The sequence below is a fragment of the Ptychodera flava genome, chromosome 4 (assembly GCF_041260155.1).
Source record: "Ptychodera flava strain L36383 chromosome 4, AS_Pfla_20210202, whole genome shotgun sequence".
In the NCBI taxonomy this organism is placed as follows: domain Eukaryota; kingdom Metazoa; phylum Hemichordata; class Enteropneusta; family Ptychoderidae; genus Ptychodera; species Ptychodera flava.
The window spans coordinates 47,445,515-47,469,930 of NC_091931.1; the positions used below are offsets into that span (position 1 = coordinate 47,445,515).

General features: G+C 36.3%; 3 protein-coding genes across 4 annotated transcripts in view; 2 read left to right on the forward strand and 1 right to left on the reverse strand.

The window, feature by feature from the left end:
- LOC139132013 (bifunctional epoxide hydrolase 2-like) overlaps nucleotides 1-15,153 on the forward strand; it is a 30,692-nt gene extending 15,539 nt beyond the window's left edge. The window contains exons 6-20 of the mRNA XM_070698368.1: nucleotides 145-267; nucleotides 427-495; nucleotides 888-983; nucleotides 1,528-1,606; nucleotides 1,930-1,964; nucleotides 3,814-3,840; nucleotides 3,964-4,049; nucleotides 6,843-6,960; nucleotides 7,305-7,385; nucleotides 7,701-7,755; nucleotides 8,429-8,531; nucleotides 9,389-9,458; nucleotides 9,694-9,774; nucleotides 10,146-10,201; nucleotides 10,504-15,153. Coding sequence (XP_070554469.1) covers nucleotides 145-267; nucleotides 427-495; nucleotides 888-983; nucleotides 1,528-1,606; nucleotides 1,930-1,964; nucleotides 3,814-3,840; nucleotides 3,964-4,049; nucleotides 6,843-6,960; nucleotides 7,305-7,385; nucleotides 7,701-7,755; nucleotides 8,429-8,531; nucleotides 9,389-9,458; nucleotides 9,694-9,774; nucleotides 10,146-10,201; nucleotides 10,504-10,588 — 1,164 coding nt within the window. The 3' untranslated portion in view covers nucleotides 10,589-15,153. The remainder of the gene's footprint in view (nucleotides 1-144; nucleotides 268-426; nucleotides 496-887; nucleotides 984-1,527; nucleotides 1,607-1,929; nucleotides 1,965-3,813; nucleotides 3,841-3,963; nucleotides 4,050-6,842; nucleotides 6,961-7,304; nucleotides 7,386-7,700; nucleotides 7,756-8,428; nucleotides 8,532-9,388; nucleotides 9,459-9,693; nucleotides 9,775-10,145; nucleotides 10,202-10,503) is intronic.
- Nucleotides 13,806-24,416, reverse strand: part of LOC139132010 (rho GTPase-activating protein 6-like) — a 148,702-nt gene continuing 138,091 nt past the window's right edge. For both annotated transcript variants that reach the window (XM_070698364.1, XM_070698363.1), the window contains 5 exons: nucleotides 19,921-20,071; nucleotides 19,541-19,692; nucleotides 18,942-19,127; nucleotides 18,330-18,430; nucleotides 13,806-17,663 (listed from right to left, as the gene is read on the reverse strand). In XM_070698364.1, coding sequence (XP_070554465.1) covers nucleotides 16,805-17,663; nucleotides 18,330-18,430; nucleotides 18,942-19,127; nucleotides 19,541-19,692; nucleotides 19,921-20,071 — 1,449 coding nt within the window. In that variant the 3' untranslated portion in view covers nucleotides 13,806-16,804. The remainder of the gene's footprint in view (nucleotides 17,664-18,329; nucleotides 18,431-18,941; nucleotides 19,128-19,540; nucleotides 19,693-19,920; nucleotides 20,072-24,416) is intronic.
- LOC139132012 (uncharacterized) lies at nucleotides 20,734-23,205 on the forward strand. Its single transcript, XM_070698367.1, has 2 exons — nucleotides 20,734-20,873; nucleotides 21,304-23,205. Exon 2 carries the CDS (start codon nucleotides 21,370-21,372, stop codon nucleotides 23,092-23,094), a length of 1,725 nt encoding a protein of 574 aa, XP_070554468.1. The 5' UTR covers nucleotides 20,734-20,873; nucleotides 21,304-21,369; the 3' UTR covers nucleotides 23,095-23,205.

Consider the following 24,416-nt stretch of genomic DNA (forward strand, 5'->3'; position numbering starts at 1 on the left):
TAAAACTGAAAATGTAATTTTTCAACCTAATATCTGATTTCTACTTGCTGGTGACCCATATATATGTTAAGAGGAGGTGAAATACTTTGCCAGGTTTATTTCTATTATGCATATCTGCTAAGATCATGTATTTTTATCAAGTAGACAGTGTTTCTAGATGACTCTGAGGAGAATTTGAAGCCGGCGCGTGAGATGGGAATACACACTATCAAAGTATCAGACCCAACTACTGCACTCAAAGAACTACAGGAAGTCACACAGGTCAATGTGAGTATCATGAGAAATTTGAATATGAATCTGTAGTTGACTGCATTCTTGAACATTCTTAATTCAAATATCCGTATAATGCACACTTCAGGAAAAGGAGCTGTAACAAGAAATGTTGAAGGTAAATATTGTATCAGTCTGTTTTGCATCAATCTACAGGTGTTTGAAGAGCAAACTCCCCCAGCAGCCAATCCAGACACAGTGTGTCATTCTTACATAACAACAAAGGTGAGTCAAAATAGAATTATTTGATTAACAATGTAACAATTAAGATTTTCTTAATTCAGTGTTTTTATCTTAAAGAAAAAATTCACAATTAATGCATTAGTGCAAATAAAGCAGTTACTGCACCCATATGTCTGTAGTTATGGAAATGCAAGTCAAAGACATGTATATATACTACCAAAGAAATTTCTTTAAATTTATAGTGTTCAGGAATCTTAAAAGTTAAGGAACACTCTGGTAGACAAAGTGACTGTGTTCTTTCTGATTCTTGCCATGTTGAGGTCATTTGAGGTCAAGCTAAATGAGCAGTGCTGATGACATGGTAGATAGAAGGTAATTGACAGGTCTGTCAATATTTTAAATCTTATGATAGCGCATGCATATTCTCTTCTCAGGAAAACCATCGAATTCACTTTGTTGATATGGGTGATGGTCCAGCTGTCATCTGTTGTCATGGTTTCCCAGAGAGTTGGTTTTCTTGGAGATATCAGGTCAGTGAGGAATCACACGTTCAGGTTGCTCAAGGTGTAGCTATTGTTTAGTTCAAAGTACACCTTTATGGAAATGATGTGTATAAGTAGGTTGCAGGCAGTATCTCACTAAATGTGATTCTCACTGGAATTTTGAATATTTTATGATCTGAACTAATAGTTACCTTTTGGTTATTATATGCAGCATTTCATAAATGAACTGAGCAGTACTTCCAACACATGATGGAACAGCAGATGATGATCTTCCAAAACAGCGATAGCAATCAAACTACTTCCATTATCAGTTTGACTCTGAGCAAATTCTTGAATACCAGTGGAACATACATGTATGTCAAAGTGTCTATCCCTCACAATATTGTACTTCTACTATTTGAAAGAGAGTATTGGTAACAGCAAGATAATCACTGTGATGCTTTTAGGATAAAGAATAAAAAGTCAAAGATCAGATTTATTCTGTTTTAATTTGTTTATCTTGTTGATTATGCTTTCTTGTATCTTCAACACTCTTTACGAATATGATTGACTTTTTTCTCTGGTAATTCAGATTCCAGCATTAGCCGTTGCAGGTTACAGAGTGATAGTACCAGATATGAGAGGATATGGAGACTCATCAAGTCCACCAGGTACAAATCAGTCATATAACATTGAACCATAGGTCGTACAGTGATAATATTGTTGACCTTTGACCAGGTGAGCAAGTTACAAATGGAAAAAAATTAATTCCTTATTTGTTTTATAGTTAAAATGAGGACAATGAATATATGTGTTCAGTTTCAATGTCAATGCAATGTTTTGAACTGAGCAACTTAAGATGATTAACTGCCAGCAATAGGCTGCTTCAGTTTTTTTGTCTTCAGTTTCAAATGCTTTTGGTGAAACCTTACAATTTAATTACTGCTTGCCAGACCAGCTCTCATACCAATTTTGATTTCTATTCCCTATCCAGATATTGAAGAATTCACTCTTGAGAAACTTTGCAAGGCAAGTACCACATGCCATGTTCTTTCAAACTTACGATATTTCTGAACTCCTTTAGCCAATTTCAGGATTTCTGGAAATCTCTTTGAGTCAGTACCAGACTTAAAGGGACAAAGTGGGCCATTTTTCATGAATTTTGTTTGATACGAGATACTACTTATTTTGTTTGACATGTTGAAAGATAATGAATGAATGGGTGACCATGCATATACTCCGCCCCAGTTTTAGAGACGATAGACGAAACCATTGCAAAAATGAATTAATGGTCATGACCATAAATCATTTTCACGATGGTTTCGTTTAATTTGTCTAAAACCGGGGTCGAATATATGCATGGTGGCATATTTGAAAAAGTGATAAAACATGGTGTAGGAGACTCTTGCCCAATGGATGAGCTGGACTTGACAGCTGATTACGTGCCTTAGCTTTGTGCACATCATTTCTGCAACCCGCAGGCATCTTGACATGCTGCTGACAAACCTGAGGAGTGTGCATTTTTGTCCACTGTTGTTAAGCACACGCAGTGATCACTTGGCATACAAGTCACTGTCAATGTCACTGTCAGATGTCAATGTCGTAGGGCAACACGATATGTTAATATGAGAGGTTAATATCCTGGCTCAGAGAAATACATCAATATTATACAATATTTGTATTTTTATGGCAATTTTTGTCATTTTTTTGGTCAAAAATCATTAAAAATAATCTTCTTCAAAACCGCTGGTCAGACAGCTTTGATATTTGGCATATAGGTCCCTAGAGATGATCCATTTAAGATTTGTTCAAATTGTGTAGAAATATGGAAATTTGAATTTTTAAGACAATTTTTGTCTTTTTTGGTCAAAGATTTTTTTTCGCAAAAAACACGTCTTACAGCTTTGATATTTGGCAGGTTTACAGGGATGATCAAAATATGATATATAGAAATTAAAATGAAATCTGCAATTTTGTATTTTGGGGCAATTTTTGCCACATTTTGTTAAAAAGTTTGTTTCTCGAAAATAACTTGTCTGATAGCTTTGATATTTGGTATACAGAATCCTACAGATTAACTTAATGTGATGTGTTGAAATTTTGATGAAATCTGCAATTTTTGCCATTTTTGATCAAAAATTTGTTTCTCAAAAATAGCTCTTCTGATAACTTTGATATTTGGTATACAGGTTCCTAGGGTTTATCTTAATGTGGTATATTGAAATAATGATTGAATCTTCAATTTTGTATTTTTGCAGCTATTTTTGCCTTTTTTGGTCAGGCCATCCTGAAATGAATTAGCAAAGATAGCCACCTTCTTCATCAACGTATGTGTCACTAATAGTTGTTATCTACATAACACAGGGGAGCTCTATTGTCTGTTAGGTTGCTTGTTTCTTCAAAACTGCCGGTCAGACTGTGTTGATATTTGGTATACAGATCCTTCACGATGGGAAATACTTATTTGTGTTTGGGGGGGGGGGGGCAATTTTTGCCAGTTTTTATGTGTATATAGGGGTCTGTAAGTATGAACCATACTGAATTCTTCTGCCAAAAGAATTTTGCCAAAGGACCTCTGCACATCCTATATCTGGTATTATGGTATGTACGTCCCCTGTACCATCAACGTCTATAGTAGCTTCAGGGACATTGGCCCTTTGTTTTAGAAATGGGAGGGGTTTTTGAGGTTAAAGTCAAAGACAATGAGTTTCATTAAACCATTTCCATGTATTAATGATCCACTGTCCCTTAATACATGAATGTAATTAAGCAAGTTTTCTTATTTTACAGAACTGTTGATGCATAGTTACGTGTCCCTCTAAAAAGTAATCTGTCATTTAGATTTAATTAACAATCTGCTTTCTTTTATAATTCCTAGGATTTGGTTGACTTGATGGATATTTTGGTAAGTTGACTGAGAATATGTGGTTGAAGTACATGTCTTTAAAAAATAAATGTTTATATTGCACAAATTTGTTTAACATCGAAACATTTATTGCAATTTAAATGTATATTTCTTCACTTACAGTGTATTTCTGACGCAACACTCGTTGGCCATGACTGGGGTGGTGGTGTTGTCTGGCACATGGGACTCTTCTATCCTGACAGGTTAAGGTATATAAATGACCAGATTTTTAGCTACTATAGACTATAGTCTATAGAAGCTATTGGGATGGGTATCCGTCCGGCGTCCGTCATCAGTCTGTATGTATGTATGTATGTATGTATGTATGTATGTATGTATGTATGTATGTCCGTTTGTGAGGCGTCCGTCCACTCAAATATCTTTAGAAGCGCAGTACTTACTGATTTGATATTTGTTGAGTAGATGAAAAATATGATTTTGAGAAACCATTTTTTTTAATTTTTTGATATTGTTGAAAATAGGCAAATTAATGCCAAAAAAGGTGTTTTTGGTAAAAAATCTTCTTCTTCATAACCGCTGGTCAGACAGCTTTGTTATTTGGTATAAAGGTCCCTCGGGATAACCCAACTTAGATTTGTTCAAATTGTGATGAAATATGCAAATGTGTATTTTTAAGGAATTTTTTTGTCATTTTTGGTCAAAGTTTGACTTACATTGTATGTAATTCTTGTACTGTATAAACCCTATCAATTCACCCAGAAAAAAATAATTAATATAATTTTAAATAATGAATTAATTAGGAAATCATCAAAGCCAAAATAATTTTAGTGTGGAATTATCAGAAAGTTCAACTTTTTTTGACAGTTCATCGTGAATTGAGGATTAAAACATGTAAAGGCAACTTTCCTGAATCCCAACTTTGATATATTCTGAACCACCATTTATGTTATCTAAAAGAAATTGCTCATAATGTTAGTTTGTCATGATAGGGTGGTCAAATAAATAGAGATAGAGAAAGTTCTAATTTCCATTTATGGTTGAGTTGGTAAGGATAAGATTACTTTTGGAGAAAAAAATAGAGTGGTCAATTAAAAGAGTGGTCAAAGTGATAGGGTTTTTATGGTAAAGCTTGGCTGTAAGATTCCTCGTGCTATTTATGGCAATTATGCAATCTGTGTAAACAGTGCAATGAAAGTGTAACATGATTCCTTATAATGCTTTTGATGACCTTGAAGTTCTTAAGTTTCAAACATTTGTCTCTTCAGTGTGCTTTCTCTGAGTACGTACAGTCTCAACTTATTCAACAGAACTTACAATGTTAATTTGAAAGTTAAAATGTGCTTGGTTAATAGGATGAAAATACTGATATTAAAAGATAACAAGCTCAAGATTCTTTAAAACCTGACAGATATGCTGTTTTTTTATGACGTAAATCTTGATTTAAGCAAGTCTTGTTTACTTTAATTAGAATGTAATCTCGTTTATTTGCTATTATAGACTAATATAGTCTGATGAAGTATGCAAATCTGTATTTTTACGGAATTTTTTTCCATTTTTGGTCAGGCCATCCTGAAATGAGCTATCAAAGATATCCACCTTCTTCATCAATACATGTGTCACAAAAGGTTATTCTCTACATAACACAGCAGAGCGCTGTCAACTGTTGAGTCGCTTGTTTTTTCAAAACCGCTGGTTAGACAGCTTTAATATTTGGTTTACATGTCCCTAGGATGACCTAAGTGAGATAATTTCATACAGTCAGGAAATACTTAATTTTGTATCCATGTCTATAGTAGCTTCAGGGACTTTGGCCCTATGTTTTCTTTGTACTTGTGTCACTTTTCTGATGCTGACATGGACACTTGTTGTTACTGATAGCTAAATGTGCCAACCATGTAATAACAATGTTTTTAAGAAATACAAGTAAAGACATCACTTCCATGAAAATATAAAAGAAGGGTGGACATGCGCGGCCCTCTCCAGAATACCTGTTTCGTAACCTGTTTCTCTCTTGCATTGTATATATCTGAAATCTGCTTCTCCAGTATCCTTTGAGCAATTGGAGTATTACCCCCCCCCCCACTGACTATATGTATCAATATATGTATAACATGATCAACTTCCAGAAAACTGTATCTTGAAAAATGCTTGTAATATCATTTAACCATTTGAGTGCCAAAGTCAATTTTTGTTGCCTTTATAGAATATAATGCTGAAAATATTTTTATCTTGAAATTTTTTTTCAGATTTTTCCCACAAGTTTGATAAAAAACTGTTTATTTATTTATTTAATTACCTTTGAAACGGTTTAAAAAGCAAAAACTGCAGAAAAAGCAGTGTCATTAAGTACAAAACAAAAAGAAGACGCAAAGGAAAAAGAGTCCATCTTTAAACACAAATCAATGTTGAGTCTTTAAGGGCAGTATTCCTCATATTCCAGAGAGTTTTATGTATGTCTTGGTCAAAAATTTTTTTCGAAAAAACATGTCTTAGGGCTTTTATATTTGGTATACAGGTTCTATAACCAATGCATAATTGGTCTAAAAATATCAAAAAATTACAGAAAAATTCATAAAAATTTGTAAATATTGCATTGAAATTTTGGGGGAAAAATTACAGCCCTGATTGGGTTAACTAAGCAGGATGAATTAGAGTACTAAGGAAAGAACCACCTGCCCAGGGCAGAAGTGGATTTCCAGCTGGACAGATAAAATTTTACAGTCACCTGCCCGATGGGTGATTTTAAATAACTGCCCATTAATTTGCTTAGATCATAGATGACATGTAGAGGCTATAAGGTATGTATGATGGAAGTGTCAGGGTAGGACAATGCTATTTAAACTGGATGTAGTCAAAGTTATCCTTGATGTTGTAACTGGGTTTGTCCTGGCCAAGGCAGTGTTTCCATAAATCTATATGTGGGTTATGTACTTCATAGCAGAGATATTTTATCCAGGTAATATACACAGCTTTTCAAATAATCAATGGCAGAGGTTTTTTTACATGTTAACAATCGTTTTTTGTTTTTTTTTTTACCATAGGGGTATAGCTAGTCTCAACACACCATTTTTCCCCATTGATCCCAATACTGATCAGCTTGCGACTTTATTAGGTGATGACCCAGGAATATTTGACTATCAGCTGTACTTCCAGGATGTTGTAAGTATAAACACAAATTATGATTCAAATTTTTATGTTATTTTACTTAAATTGTTAACAGTAAGTCTTTTGTGGTGTCATGACGGAGTGAAAGTGGAAGATATTTATACTGAACATCTTTAATCATGTGTACATTTTCAGGACAGCTCTGTACTCACATTCACTTAAAAATGTATTGATGACGATTACAGAATTGAAAGTTTGACATATGGCCAAGCTCCGTATGTTCTAGTTTGTGTGAGAGTTCATGTATCACGTGTGTTCTTGTCAAACCAGAGTTACATGATTGGCCATTCATTGAAGAGATGAATATATTTGCATACATCATGTTTCTCTATCGATAGGGTGCAGCTGAAGCGGAGTTTGAAAAGGATCTTGACAGAACACTGAAGGTCATTTTACGTGTTTCAGATCCCACTGAGAGGGTAAGCACTGAAATGGTAGATAAATGTTGTGACATCATCGTTGCTCAGTAGAAGTAGTATATGACATTCAAGACTTTTGATAAAATTATATTTCTGAGAAATACTGAACACAAAGTGTGTCTAAGTGTCTCATATGTAGTACGTTCCAAGAGTTTCTTGTGTATACAATCATTGTCTCATAAATGACTCATCGGATAGACACTGGTCGGACATTTGGTTAAAGATACTGGTATTGATAGAGAACTGATAAATGCACATAGTACGCGATCATTTTCCGTCAGACGTTTGATATAAAACTTTGTTTTCAATTAACAGGATGAAAAATATGCGTCAAAGGATCCCCCATCTACATCTAACGTCAGAGCTAGAGGTAAATGTGATGTCTTTATATTGGGTCATGTTTTACTCTAAAGCTAGTTTTTGCAGTGGAAATTTGAAACTGATCACCCAAACTATTACTGGACCATCTCTTAAAGCCATTGAAATAGATCCACAATTTTGAAATAATTGTATTCATATGTTTGTGATGGAAATATGATAAATTGATTATAAGGCTTTTGCCACATTTAAAGGAATTCAAATATGAGCAAGCATTTTTTTGGATGTACAAAGTTTTGAAAAATAGGCTTTTACAAAGCTACAGATGTATGCAATCAAGCTACGTAAGTTTGGCATATTGATGCAGTGCACTCTGGTAGTAAATCAGATGTGAATTTGACACCAAATACCTGACAGCTGTAAAAGTTTAGTGAGATAGTGAGTTTTTAAGACAACATTAGTCATCAAAATATGAGTGAAAAGGTAACTTAATTGTGGCTGTCTCCTCCGAATGTCCCATCTTTCTATGACAAATATTATTATTTGTGAGAGGCTTTAGCTTATGTTAATGATAAACTTGGAATAATGATTTGACATTGCTAAGTTAGAGAGTGCTAGTGCATAGCTTGATCACTTCATTGATAACTCTTTTCAACTGAATAACAGAAATTTACAAAAGCAGAAATATATTACCCATCATGCTCTTTTCTCACCTACATCTCCAGGTGGTTTGCTGGTAGGTTATCCTGAAAAGCCTCCATGCCCTGTCAACATGACGCAGGCTGACATTGATTACTGTGTACAACAGTTCAAGAAAAATGGATTCAGGTAGGGAGTAAAAATCCTAAAATTTTAATGCAAACCATTATTTTGTAAATAATGAATTCATAATTAGGAGGAGCTAGAAGTAATTGCAGTGACTTATCATGCTGTTTTGAAGAAGACATTTTCACCTGAATTTTTTTGATTATCTAAACTATCGTCTAATATGAATCAAGCTTCATTGAGTATAAAATGTACCGGCAAGCTTTGACCCTGACTTTACCCTTATGAAGCTGAACTAACTTTATCTGAGCATGATGATAATTTTTTAGAGGAACATTTTTGATGAACATTTTATTGTATCTCATGACCCAGTCATCAGTACTTTTTTTGGTCATTTGTAAAATGCAAAAGTTGTAACATGCAGTTGTTAATATTCTACTCCAAAGAACATGTTAGAATGTCTTGTTTTCAACTTGTCAATATGGACTGCATACGTGTACTGTCCAGTGCCTGAAGATGTCCTGAATTCATAGTGTTTTTGTCAGATAATAATTTGTATATCATCATTATTTTAGGGAGAAAAAGTGAGGAAAAGCTTACGTTTAACAAGACCAAAATATTGAAAAATATTACCAAAATTGCAGCTATCATGCCTTTACATGCAAGTTCCAATGATCTGAGGGCTGAACAGAAATTGTGTGCTTTACCCTGATAAACTGTCTGGTGAAAATAAATGCATTACCAATGGAAGCAACTTTTCAACAGCATTAATCTTGCTCATTCCTTCAAAACACTGATCTCAACCTAGACAAAAACTAAAAACAAAGGAAAATAAGTTTGTGACTTTAGCAAAGTTTGGTCATCCATGCAGTTCCCAGTGCATTTCAAACTTACTATTTTGTTCCCATGTTTTGGCTCAGGGGCCCTTTGAATTGGTATCGAAATAATGACGCCAACTGGAAATGGAATCGCAAAGTACATGCAAGGAAGGTAGGCTTACCAGAAACAATTTTGAAATGTATTCTGAGTGAATTTAGGGATACCTACAATAGTGCATTGCATAAGCAGTATGTCATCAGCGTAAGAAAATAAACATGTATAAGTACTTCCATTAATGCCCAGTAGGAATGAAAAAAGTTAAATGGCCAGTCTTCAAGTCACAAATCTGACTGAATCACTGTGTGAATAGTACTTTATTTGTGATCATAATTTGTGGAATCAACAGATTACAGTTCCATCCCTGATGGTGACAGCTACCCATGACCCAGTGTTGACTCCAGAGACCAGCAAACCCATGGATGACTGGGTGAGTAGAGTGTTTTTTCATTGTGTTCGGAATATATTGCAATCTGATTATAATAAATATAAATTACATTTGCCTCCCTGTAGTGAGGTGACCAACAGCTAACCAGAGCAGCAAATAACAAGTGAATGTAGACAGTCTCCATCTGTACATCTGATTTTAATCAGATTTGGAATATTGGTAAGGTTATGAGATTTGGGATATTGGTGAGATTATAAGGGTAATTGCAACAGGTCCCAGGCTAATTGACAGTCAAAAACAGCACCCTCACAAGGACTGATTGTAGCAGTTTTTCTTTTTTTTAACTCACAGATTTTGACACCAGTAAACACAATGAATGATTACAGTGTGATTGAAGGTTTTTTCTCTTACAGGTTCCAAATCTAACAAGAGCGAATTTAGATACCGGACACTGGACACAAAGGGAGAAGTACGTTTATTTGTTTGCTTCAAGTAGTTTTCTGAAAAGCAGCTATCTTTGATACAATGTCTGTGGGTTTTAGCCATGGATTGTTCAATATCTCGTGAACAGGGAAACTCATGAGAGTGTAGTATATACATTTTGTGTACATTATCAATTATTGAGCAAAAATGTTAAAATCAGTTTTTTACAAACTTTTGTCATGCAACCCTAGTTTGAAATAGCAAGGTAAGGTTAGATTTAAACAATTACACTATTTTTTTTTTTTTGTTAGATCTTTGTTAACTGTAATGTTTTCCCATTTATTACAGACCCCGTGAAGTGAATCAAATCTTGATTGACTGGCTGGACAAAGTGCATCACAAATCTGTTGACAGACTAATATCAAACATATAACTGAATACAATGAATGATGCGATATCAGTTCATCTACTTATGAACTAATATGATAAATTCAGACTGTTATATTTTAATAATCTGTCTGGTGATTCTGTAGAAGAAATTGAATATCCTAGTAGTGTGAAAATGCGGTGTTATCAAGTTTTGACACCCAAGAAATTTGTTAAAGCGCTCAGGAAATAGTAATGTGTTGATATATGGTGATGGGCTAAAAAGTGGGCAGTTTAACCCTTTGAATCTGGCTTGGAAAAAAATGTCTGTATAATGTCATAGGTCACCAGGTGTCAGGGTTCAAAAGGTTAATGCACCGTAGATAATATATCAAATAGACTTTGCAGATACGAATTAGGACCAAAGTTACTGACTTAAAATTGTCAAATGTAACAGTTTCTAGTGAAGAAGGGAAGATCTTTTGAATCCTGAGTATAAACTTCATCATCATATGTTCCTCACAGACCAATCTCACCATCACAAATATTCTACAAGAAATTGTAGTCTGAGGAATTTCAAAATTGCACAAAATACACAGAATCCAACCCAGTGGTACATAGTTTAAAGCTTCTCTCAAATGCCTGAGACTTTCTTAGTTGTTCCGTAGACCCTTTCTTGAGGGTCTACGGTTGTTCAGTTCTATTTTGCTGAGTGTTTTTAGTATTTTATGTTGTTTAAACAATGATTTTCAGTTTCATTCATTGTGTTTTACCATACTTTGCTGTCGATTTCCTTTTTGTCCATTACAGTTTTGTGTTGTACCATTATTCTAACATTTTATATTTTTTATTTTTTATGCGCACTGTTTATAGTTCTTTGCTTTATTAGTCCCCACGGACACCGTCCGGGGGGACTTATAGGTTTGGTCATGTCCGTGCGTGTGTGCGTCCGTGCGTGCGTGTGTGCGTGCGTCCGTCCGTTCACGCAGATATCTCAGAGATGCAAGAAGCGATTTCATTCAAACTTGGTACAAGGATTACTTCATATGTCATACAGATGCACGTCGATTTGTTTTGTGATACGATCCAATATGGCCGCCAGGCGGCCATTTTATTACGATTTTTCATGTACAGAGCCATAACTCAGACATGTTTCAACCGATTTTATTCAAAGTTGGTACAATGACATTGACCAATGTCATAGATATGCACGTCATTTTGTTTTGTGATACGATCCAATATGGCCGCCAGGCGGCCATTTTATTACGATTTTTTCATGTACAGAGCCAGATCTCAGACATGTTTCAACCGATTTTATTCAAAGTTGGTACAAGGACATTGACCAATGTCATAGATATGCACGTCATTTTGTTTTGTGATACGATCCAATATGGCCGCCAGGCGGCCATTTTATTACGATTTTTTCATGTACAGAGCCAGATCTCAGACATGTTGCAACCGATTTTATTCAAAGTTGGTACAAGGACATTGACCAATGTCATAGATATGCACGTCATTTTGTTTTGTGATACAATCCAATATGGCCGCCAGGCGGCCATTTTATTACGATTTTTTCATGTACAGAGCCATAACTCAGACATGTTTCAACCGATTTTATTCAAAGTTGGTACAAGGACATTGACCAATGTCATAGATATGCATGTTGATTTGTTTTGTGATACGATCCAATATGGCCGCCAGGCGGCCATTTTATTACAATATTTTCATATACAGTGCCATAACTCAGACATGTTTTAACCGATTTTATTCAAAGTTGGTACAAGGACATTGACCAATGTCATAGATATGCATGTCAATTTGTTTTGTGATACAATCCAATATGGCTGCTGTGTGGCCATTTTATTACGATTTTTTCATATGCAGAGGCATAACTCAGGCAAATCTCAACCGATTTTATTCAAAGTTGGTACAAGGACATTGACCTATGTCTTACATATGTACGTCAATTTGTTATGTGATATGATCCAATATGGCCGCTAGGCAGCCATTTTATTACGATATTTTCATGTACAGAGCAATAACTCAGACATGTTTCAAAGGATTTTATTCAAAGTTGGTACAAGGAGATTGACTAATGTCATACATATGCATGTCAATTTGTTATGTGATACGATCCAATATGGCTGCCTTGCGGCCATTTTATTACGATTTTTTCCTGTCGAGGGCCATAATACTCTAAGGCATATCTTAACCGATTTTATTCAAAGTTGGTACAAGGACATTAACCTATGTCATACATATGTATGTCAATTTGTTTCTGATATGATCCAATATGGCTGCATGGCAGCCATTTTGTTACAATTTTTTCGTGTCCTTAGCCAAAACTTGGGCATGTCTCAATTAATGAAGAGGACTCTATCCTCTTAGGACATGTAATCTAAATACCCATTAACAAGTGGGGACTGTGTCATCAACGATGACTTGTTGTTACTTTTAGCATAGACCCTCAAGTTTTTCTCAAGGGTCTATGCTTTTAGTGAGCACTCTGAATTTTTAAAAATGTAAACATTTTAATTTGACCGTTGGTCAAGATTTTGAATATCAATAAACCAGTATTATATAAGGTTATTCACAAAATACCAGGATTGATGTCCCAATACATCATGCGGCGGAGGTATTGTCCGAGACACGTAGCATCGAGGACACTACCGTAGCGTACGGTGTACGAGGACATAAATCCCAGGTATTTTGTGAATAACCGTATTATTATACACCTATTTAGCCCAATTTTACAAGGAAAAAGTCAACATTAAAGCATTTTTTGGGGATGCCTGTTGCACACTGCACTGAGCAATTGCAAGCAGACTGGGAACACATTCAGTGTGTCAGCTAAGGGCACAGAACGAAATTCAACCCGCGCAGTGCAGTGCACGTCGTAGAAATTGTAGGTCAGCAGCATAATTTCACTCAAATTCACAGATTTTGGATTGACCACTGTTAACTACTGAATGTTTAGAAGTATATTTTTTGTTCAAAATTAAAATCATCCCTCCTTTTTCCCCCACATTGACGTAAAGGTGTTTTGAGGTCAAAGGTCAAATAGCGTCCAATAACACCTAAAGTTATAGTACTCTGTGTCAAAGTTATTGGACTCTGCCTTCTCTGATACCGAAACTTACTGTACGACGAAACTCCGTAGGTTACAGACACAGGTGTATAATAATTATTATTATTAATATGCTTAAAAATTAGGTAATGACTTTGGCATGCACCGCATCAGCGGGGTCTGATTATTGTCATAGATGTTATACAAATACACAAAGTTTTCATGTTGCTCTCTTTAATGTCTTTATTTCAATTATTCATAAATATAGGGGATAAAATACAAATTAATTACATATTGGCAGAGTATGGCGGCTTCAGTGGAATGACAAATCGCCATGACAATTATCTGATTGAAAAGTTGAGTGAAAAGTTGTTATTGGCCAAAAGCTCTATCTTTGACACAGTACAATTCATTTGATTGGTTGGTTTATTCATAGATTGTGACACATCACATAAAATGACCAATGTAAATCTTTTACTGTGAATTTCTTTTAAGTATGACACATTTCTGAGGTGTTTTTAAAAACTACCGTAGTACATAATTGTGAATGCTCCCTGTAAATGTAAATCCTTGTGTGGTGGAGAATGTTGATTGTGACTGTCTCAATATACAGTAAACCATTCAAAAAATGGCCAGACTTGTGACAACAGAGCGATATAGTACTAACATTATGAATAACAGTTATAATAAATTTATGGATATGATTACAGATATGATTTTTGGCATTGTTCATTAATGTGTGTGACAAAGCAAAGATCATGTGATGATAGCATTGTGTACAAGTACCAAAGTTTTGAAGTCAATGACGGCAGTAAAACCAGTGCACATACCGTAGCTCTTGTCATATCTAGGAAAGATCAAGGAAAGATCAACTGGTATTATCCTGTAACAAGTACATTGATCAATTAAAACACGCTGCCTGAAAGAAGGACACCGTAAATAACAATTTGAATAGTTATTAGCATTGTCACCTTGATACACTGAGGTGTGAATACTGTTGTTTTGAGCTTCAAAAGTGCAAAAAATTCTGTACACTGACAATGTAAACAACTGATCAACACCTAGAATGGTACTTAACTGTGCCATATTTTCTTTAAATATTTTTTTTTTATGGGAAAACACTTTCTATTGAATTTGCCACAAATTGAGGTACAATTTTTGTCAAGAAGGAAGTCCATATTCCAAGAAATACAGTTGTGAAATCTTCAGAGCATCTTCTAACATGTTTTTCTTGAGGACAATATCTTTCTGTTACTAGTGGAGATGAGGTAGGACAGTAAAGCAAGTTAGTGAAGTGATTGCAAAATCTTGAGACTACTTCAAATCTCCATGAAAATGTTCACTTTCCTTTGTTGTGTCATGTTGGTTTCAATCCAGTTTGATCAGTTCAATTAGTTAAACATGTAGTCAGAGAAACAGGATTTTTATAGTTATGCAGATCAACATCATGAGACTGACCTAGTTATGATTATACATAAATGAGAAATCATGCAGACAATGATTGAAAAACAATGTTTTTGGACACAACATGGACATTAAACTTGACAAATTCTAAAATTTCAAAATGATGTCATGATTTATGGTATATCATAAACAAATGAATGTCATTGATTTTATGTACAAAGTAAATCTATACTCATTGACGTAATAAAGACTAGCACTCATGGAACAGAGCAAGTATCTGCGAAGGTGATTCCTTGTTTCAATTACAGTTGTGTGCTTTCCCATATCGTAGGTGTTTGGCTGCCTTGACTGAATTGTAATCTGTACAGAAAACATGAACACCATGTTTGATGGCCATGATTTGAATGTCAGTGCAATCATTTTGATGGTCAAACATGGCACTATCATAAAATTGACATGATTTATAAATCTGTGATTTACAAATATCGCTTTGTGATGTTCCGTCTGACAACTGTGCTACTGTGGTTTTACCACAAAGTACAAAGAAAAAATACATTAAACGCTGGCAGTGTAAGGGTCAAAGCGCCCTCTGTAGTCTGCAACCTGATGAATGTGCCATGTGGATTAGGTAGATTCAACTCAACAAATTCAGGAAAAAGATACTATCATTTTCTATTTGGTTGTCATTACACATTAAAACAAATTAAATACTTGTTGATAATTATTATAACATTATGTAATTGTTATAATTTTGTCCAGAATGAACTTGCACACTTGACGGGAGATACAACAACATCTATACAACTGTACAAAATTTTGCAACTCCTGAACAAATTAAATACTGTCAAGCTTGACTTGTATAAGTCTGCTGTCCTAGGTTCACAACAGCTGCTACAAATCCCATTCTCAAACCAGATTACTCCACGGGTGAAAACTGTGAAACTTGCAACAGATATAATATGTATCCTTCACAAATGAATTCTGCTTGGAGAATGTAGGAAAGAGTTCTGGCATATTTGCCGTCCTTTCTTCACATTGTCTTTTACGTCAGAGGCAGCTGTTATGATATTTTTTCTTGATTTTCTTGTTAAAGACGTCCAATTTCAATTAATAACTATGTACATAAATGTCTAGATTGGTTGAATATCAAACACTTGAAAATGTAGGGCACTCAATCAGCAATAGCATTTTACAAGCAAGCAAATTATTTTCACAAGAAAGAAAACAACAGAAGACATACTTTATCAACATGAAGTATTCAACCTTAAACAAAATTGATTGTGGAAATATTTTTTTTATCATTGAAAGTCACTCAAATACTGTTTTTCTACATCTTTTACACGTTCAAGAGTTAATTTCCATTTACTGTATAACACATCCTGCAGCTGCAAGCATTATTGTCAATATAGTCACACTGTTTTCAAGACAGCTGGTTCAGGTGCTTAAGTCTCTTGCAGTGTTCCACTCTTCTGAAATGAGCCACAGGAAAAAATTACCAAAGCTAGGGTAATGTAATACTGACCGACAGTTCCCTGTCCATTATCTGCACTTACAATGTCCAGCCTGAAAAATCCACAAACATGCCAAGCAAGCAACTCTGACATCAAAGTCACATTTGGATTCAGAATCACACCTTCAAGTATTCCTTAGCAACAGCAATGGATCCTTGTAGTCATATACAGTTAAAAAAGTCAAAAGACAGCTGACTGTCTTCTTCTGTTCAGGTATTTCAAATTCTTTATAAATTATTATAAAGATTCATTAAATAATTTCAAACTTGACTGATTAGTACACACACTAGGAAGCGGCATTTCAGACCAGTGTCTCTTGTTCATACATATCTCCACTACTGTTCTCAGATGCTACTTTCTGCCATTGCAGCCACTTCTCCTTTTGGCACTCATTGGACGTGGATTCCTTTGTGGTTTTCTGTGGTGATTTCACAGACCCTGTACCACTGTCAAGTTCAGTCCGAACCTCTTTTGTTGTGCTGTTACTTCCTTTATTGGTGACAGTTCTGTTTACATACAGTGTTTCCCAGGGATCAAGAGTTGGAGACTTTGGGTAGTTTGACACAGATGAGGCTGCAGTGGGACTCATGACTGGTGTGGATGACCGAAGTGGACTTGACAACACACCGGCAGTACTGGCACTGTTCACAGGATTACTGTTACTAGCCGTTCTACCCAATACGGGACTGGCCACTTTTTTTCTGATCATGTGTTCTTGGTAACTAGGCAGTGCAGTCGGACTTACAGGTGGCGTATAAAATACCACTGGTGAGGTGTACGCCGGAGGACTTTTTGGTGTCTGCGATAAGTTCAACCGCGGGGGTGGCTGTTTCTTCTTTTTCATTCCCATTGCTGCAGTTTGCATTGCTGGCTGTGGTTGCTGCGGCTGCAGCTGCGGTTCCTGGGATGAGGGCTGTGCCTCTTCCTCCCCGCTAAAACTCACAGACTTTGCCTGATGGTGTGCCAAACTCACTCCTGTCAGTCCCTTGGGAGGCGAGGCAGGGGACCCGTGCCCACTGTGGTTGGAATTGATGTGGTGCGGGATGCCCTCGCTGGTGACCCTTGGTCTGAAAGGGTCACTATCACCCGTAGGGGTGTGCGGTGCCGAAGACAGATCACTGCCATCAAAAACGCTGGATTCACTAGTACTTGGACGGTACCTGTAAATACAGGAATATTCTAAGGTTACTGAAATTATCACAATTTCAGAAGTCCATATGTATTGACAAATGTACTGTTTTGACTGGTGTGTGAAAGAAAAGAGCAGAACTCACAAGACTAGTGGTAAAGACTAGTGGTATAGTGGAGAGGATTATAGATATGGTAGAAATTGCTGATAATTGGCAACTATCTATTGAACTGTCTGAGTGAACTTTTGTTTGAATGCAATTGTTTCCCAGCTATCCAAAACAATAATTTCCTCAAGGTCCAGAAAAAATGTTTTGCGTCATGATACTCAACTCAAACTATGTCTGATATAATGCGCCAATGACACAGCGATACACTTTTGAACGTTGTTTTTATAAACATACCCCATTTGCACTGCTGATATTCTATTGAGAATATAAACATACCCCATTTGCACTGCTGATATTCTATTGAGAATATAAACATACCCCATTTGCACTGCTGATATTCTATTGAGAATATAAACATACCCCATTTGCACTGCTGATATTCTATTGAGAATATAAACATACCCCATTTGCACTGCTGATATTCTATTGAGAATATAAACATACCCCATTTGCACTGCTGATATTCTATTGAGAATATAAACATACCCCATTTGCACTGCTGATATTCTATTGAGAATATAAACATACCCCATTTGCACTGCTGATATTCTATTGAGAATATAATCCAAAGCCTCAGGATCATTCTCCAAGAGACGTTTCATCAGTTCATTGTGGTCCTCCGCAGAAACCTGTCCAAAGTTGCAAGAGAATTAGCAAAACATAGCGTGATGTCCCTAGAAATGGCAGCATCCCTCATAGTGTCATAGTTCCTTTCATCTTTTATTACTTTCTAATGGTTTTTCATTTAAAATAACTGCAACAAAATTGGTGACTTTGGTCTGTAAATTCAAATGGTGTTTGATCAGTGCTGAAATATATCTCACTAGCTTGAGTACACACCATGCGAAGTAAAATCACTGGCTTGCAATGGCTTCGGTGAACAGAGTTCATGTCTGTTTAAGAATTTGTCTTGGACGTAAAACTTTAGATGTTGGCTTCTACAGCAACATAGCTTTGAAGAATGATTTGCACAATTTCTGTCATTCATTCATTAATAGATACTTCTTGCTTGGACCATGCCTAATGCTAATACTGCCTTCAATGTGAAGGAGTGGCTTGCATACATGTGTTGATAAATGGATCAGCATATGTCAGTGGAAATCTCATAAATTGAAATTAGACCTCAATGCAACAATTTACCTGGAATATTTCCTCATGGTGTTCTATCATACTCTGAACAACTTCAATGACCTCTCTACTTTCTTCAACACTCTCCTGTGAGCCATCACAGTGGAAATCCTTGTCCTTCACAGGCTTCAGCTTGTGTAGGAGATTCGGACCAAACAGCGTTGCTAGGTTATGGGTGTCCATCTTGTTGCCTGGCAACTACAAAGAAACCAACATCAATTTACCTGAGGTGGAGAGGCCCTTGTCACTTTTCTTGACAGGTACCATGCATGTACATTGTACATTTCTACTTCTTTCAGATTCAAATTAAAAACCATCAATATTTTGAAATCTCCTTGTCAAAAAACAGCATTTACCTGTGATTCAGTCACTCTTTCACTTACATATCTCAATTTTCAGTTGCAAACAGTGGTGATTTGAAAATTTTTATTGCTTCTAAGTTTGTGATGACTTATTATGAACATTTGGAATGAGATTTTAAATTTCTTCTTTATGATATTCAAATGGACATGACAATTTTAATTAAGCGTGGTTCTTTCATATTTTTCTGTTGTCCTATTCTCTGAATTCCCCCCCCCAAAGTACCAAACAGCAAAGATCATTGTCCATACCTCCTCCCCGTTCTCATCAATGGAATCCTTGGCATAACATGAAACTTTATGGAGGAATTTCATCAAGGCATAGAGTGTGTCCACATGAACTATGGGTAAGAGACATACAAGATAATGCAACACCTTCACTCTTCTCTCTATGTCCTCTATGTCTGTGAAGAGAGAAAAATTCACGGTAAAAACCCTTACTGGTACATCTTTTGCAAAGATTATAACAGTCCACTGGCAAATCTTTTCAAACATCAACAATTGTTGTTTTGAAGTGCTACTTTGGCCAAGTTCTGTATTTTTCAAAAGGCTGGTCACTTGCTACATCAGCAGAACACTGTAACTACTTAAACATACAATCTACAATGACACAGAAAGTTACTTGCTCTTACTTGTTGTTGCAATGAATGCTGGGTAGAGATCTCGACTCATTAGAGGTTCTGGGAGATCTCGGAAATATTCTTTCAATAATGCTGCGACATCGTGGGCATTGTAAGAATCATGGAACTTAACATCATTGCCACTGTCAAACTCCTCACGCAACTGAAAGAGAAAAATTATATGATAATTAATGATGAGCTTAAAAAAGCTTTTCAACACAAATATTGTTTCAAAGCCTAGGGTTTGTATCTGTGATATGGTACAGTGTTTGTCATTGGGCATTGTGAATTGGAAACATGATGGTTTAATTTTTTAAATACAAACAGCCATTGCAAAGTTCCATGAGATGAAAGCATTTAATTTTAGGATTCAGAGAGAGAGAGAGAGAGAGAGAGAGAGAGAGAGAGAGAAATAACTGAAGAAGTGAGGTCAAAACTGCACAATGTGATCTGCACAGCCTAAACAATAAAAATTGATCCAATGTGATTACTTAAAAGCAATTGAAATCTAATTCCTAATTACTGTGCTTATGACACCATTACCTACCGCATACTGTAGAGATGGAATTGACACAATGAGAAAAGATGTCAACAAGTATCACTAATTCTGGACCCTACTGTTACATTGTCCTCATCAAATATTGATTGTTGTGTACCCTGGAAAGGTTACTCCACTGTACATAGTGTGACATTGTGCATGGAAAAAATCAATGAGAAACAACACATGGTTCTCCTCTAATCCAAAAATCAATCTTGGAAATAACTTTGCTGCCAGCACTCTTTGTAAACACCTATCCCAGCAACAGAGCAATGCTGCTCTTGTTTGGAATATGAAATGGTGAGTTCTGAAGTGTGTTCAAGATTAGACTTCATATTGCAAGAAGGTAACAATATACTCATGTATGTAAGAGTAACTGACTACGGCTTGAAATGTGGAGGTTGAAGGCCTGCTGTAGCATAAAAATGTAAGTATTGTTCTGTCTTCCCTTTGTTTGCTTCCCTGAATTTCTTCTATGAATGGTGCTAGGCATTTGTAACAAGCATGATTGCTGGTATCCAGTTCTCTACAGCAACAATGATCATACAGCAGAGAGGATTTGTCAGTTTTCTGCCTTCTTACAAACAGCAAGTCCTGACACTGAACTGTGCATTCAATAAAATCCCTGATCACTGAATTTAGGGTTGTGTCTATTTCTGCAATGGTTGCATCTGCCATGGTATCTCAGATGATTGAGAAATTCGAATACAAATAATTTAGGGATTCTCTTTAATGTGATGTACAAGACAGTCATTCAGCCGTTGATTTCCATTCTAATCCACAAGGGTGTTTAATGGGTACTAAACAGAATTGCAATATGATGAAATTCCATCATATACTGTGTCTGAATCTTACAGGTTGTAACAATATCAGCAACTCTGAAGGTCATAAGATGCTAAAACACTGAGTTTATAGAGTGAAGAATGGTTGCCATGAAGCTACGTCAGAAATATCTGGTGGCTTTCCTGCTACTCTTGAATGTTGTAGCATTCATCTACTTGGTGATACAGAACACACACTTGCATGAGAACAGAGCTGTCAGGCGGTACACTGAGATGATTTTCAGCCTGGCACAGATACCCAAGGGGGCCAGCAAATACCATGATGCCTCGCAGATTGATCAAACAGGAAAGCATGTACCGTTGACATGGAGACTGGTGGAGGATTCAGATGTAGTTAGCCCACTTTACAGAAAGTTATTTCAGATTCGGGATCATCTGCTAGGCTATATCAAAGACTATCTTGACTATGAAAACCTGGAGTATGGTGTTGATGCCAGCATTCTGAAGTACAAAAGTTTTGCAAATGAAGGGAATATTCAGAAACTAGAAGCCCTGCTCAGAGAAGTTCTGTACACTGGACGGAAGATAAACATAGGTGTTGTTGGATCATCCATGTCCATGGCTAAAAGTTGTTCAACTGAAAACATTTTTGGCAAATGTATGTATGCAGAGACAGTGGCAAGATGGCTACATTTGATGACGGAAGCTCAAGTTGAACTGCACAATGTTGCCTTGGATTCTGCTAACAGTGAATACTATGCATGGTGTCTTCAGCCACACTTAGATGTGTCTAATATGGATATCATCCTTGTTGAATTTGCTGGGGTCGATTATGACATCCAGGATGTCTATGTCCGGAACAGCTACGTTGACACCGGAAGACCCCTGGAAGACCTGACCAGACAGATCCTGTCCTCGGCAAATGCACCTTTCCCTATCTACATAAACTTTCCCTCCATCCGGGAAATCCGCAACAAAAACTGCATCAATTCTGAATATTACTCGCAGAAGTTGTTGGCCAAACATTACTTTGTGACATCAGTGAGTTGGAATGTCCCATTCTGTCCTAAATTGTGGCATCCTAAATTTTTAATGTCGGATGTAGTGGACTACGATGGACAAAATCCAACAGCACATGTACACAAGCAAATAGCACTACTGCTGGTCAATACATTTCGTAAACTTATACTTCAGATGACGGAGAAGGAGATACAAAATGCTCAGTCTAGCACAGCTTATGTCAAACAGATGATTAATGATTACTATAGGTACCATGGTATATCCACAGATGATGAAAATCCAACATCACACGACAAAAGTAATGAATTTTCACATGGTAACGTGAATAAAAGAACTAGTTATGATGCTGCAAATAATGTTGATTTGAGTAAGAAACTGCTGGCGCCAAGATTCAAAGACACTTGGCTGAGTGGAGCTCAGTGCTGGCCAGCATCCCAGCCACAGCAGATCAAAAACCACAGCTTGCAAGTGTACGGTACTACCCCATGGAGATACACGGAATATGATTCAAGAGCATGGTGGGAAAGTGACGGAAAGAATGAACAGATCACCTTCTCATTCACCATTCAAAACAAAGACAACCAAACAGCTGTGGTGGCTATCACCAAGATTTCATGTGTGACATGCGGACAGGCCATTGTGTGGTTGGATAATAATTTCAGCAGCTCCACTCTGATCCAGGCCAAATATCCAAGTGCTATTTTTATGGTGGATGAAGTTGCATGGAAAGTTGCACCAGGAAAGCACACCATCAACATAAAGAATATGGAAGATAAACTTTTCCAAGTGACGGCAATCATGGTGGGTTACAAACGGACACCCTTCACAAAGACTGGTGGAAGATAGTTGTGAAGGAAAGAAAGTACTTACACTTTCATATCACAGCAACAATTCAAATCTGTATAATTATATTACCGTACTCGTCGAGTATAAGCCCCCGGTTCGGCAACACTAAACAGCGGTAAAAACTAGGGGAGGGGCTTATACTCGAGCAACCCCAAGTTATCTGGCATGGACGCTTAATTTATGCTAATTTATGCACGCTTTTTTTCAACACCACTCGATCTTTCTATTGCTTTCAAAATCGACTTACACATCCAAAGAAATTGATTGTACAATCTCTGAATACAGAAGTGACATGAAATTTCAGAGTCGAAAAAAACCCAAAACTTGAAACAAAGACGTCATGTATGCTGCTGATCAACAGTAATGTGAACAGGCATGCATTGCCCACACGGAAAGGCAACTCAATATTCCAATATCAAACTGTCTACATCTTGTGAAAACAACATAGCAGTGAAAATTGTGATAGTCACCAGGAAAAGTCTTCACAAATGAAAGGATAATTGCTTCAAACAAAAGAAACTGCATGTTTCAAGCATGAAAAACATCGTGGCCGTGAATGAAAATAAACAATGGCGGACGTGAGTGAGACTATTCTATTTAGGCGACGGGGGTGAGTAGGGTCAAAGAATCAAGATGGTACTGGAGAAACGTGTCATTTTCCTTACGATATTGTCAAGGGAACTCTGGTTTCCCATTGTTTTAACATCTTTTAATAGTTTCTTCATTATCTAAAATTAATTTTACCAAGTTAAATGACCAAATATACTCTCCTAACCTTTCTCTTTTTGAGTTACACTAGGGTAGGGGCTTATACACGGATGTAATGCATTTTCTAAAATCTCTAAAATCAGTAGGGGGGCTTATACACGAGCAGGGGCTTACACTCGGACGAGTACGGTATTGTTTTAGCTTGAAACTTTATGACTGCAATGTATTAAATCACATGATTTTTGAAATGAAATTTTGATTTTGAAATATTCATACTGTTGTCATCATTGAAATGTGATATGAAAACATGGGGGTAAATTGATCATCTAGTTATCTTCATTTCATATTTCATACATTGTATGTCAATGATACCACTGTGTCATATGAAACCAGCATACCTCAGACCATACTTTGAGATACTTTGACAGTACTATATATCAATACAAGGTCATTACTTCTTGTAAGCATTTTTTGTGTTAAACAACACCTGCAGTTTTAACTGTGCTACCTTGCTGAAGGTATATGCATATATTATTCACAATATTTCAGGTCCCTGATAATGTATTTTACAAAATGCACTGACTGTACATGATTGAAGTCAGCACTTCAATCTC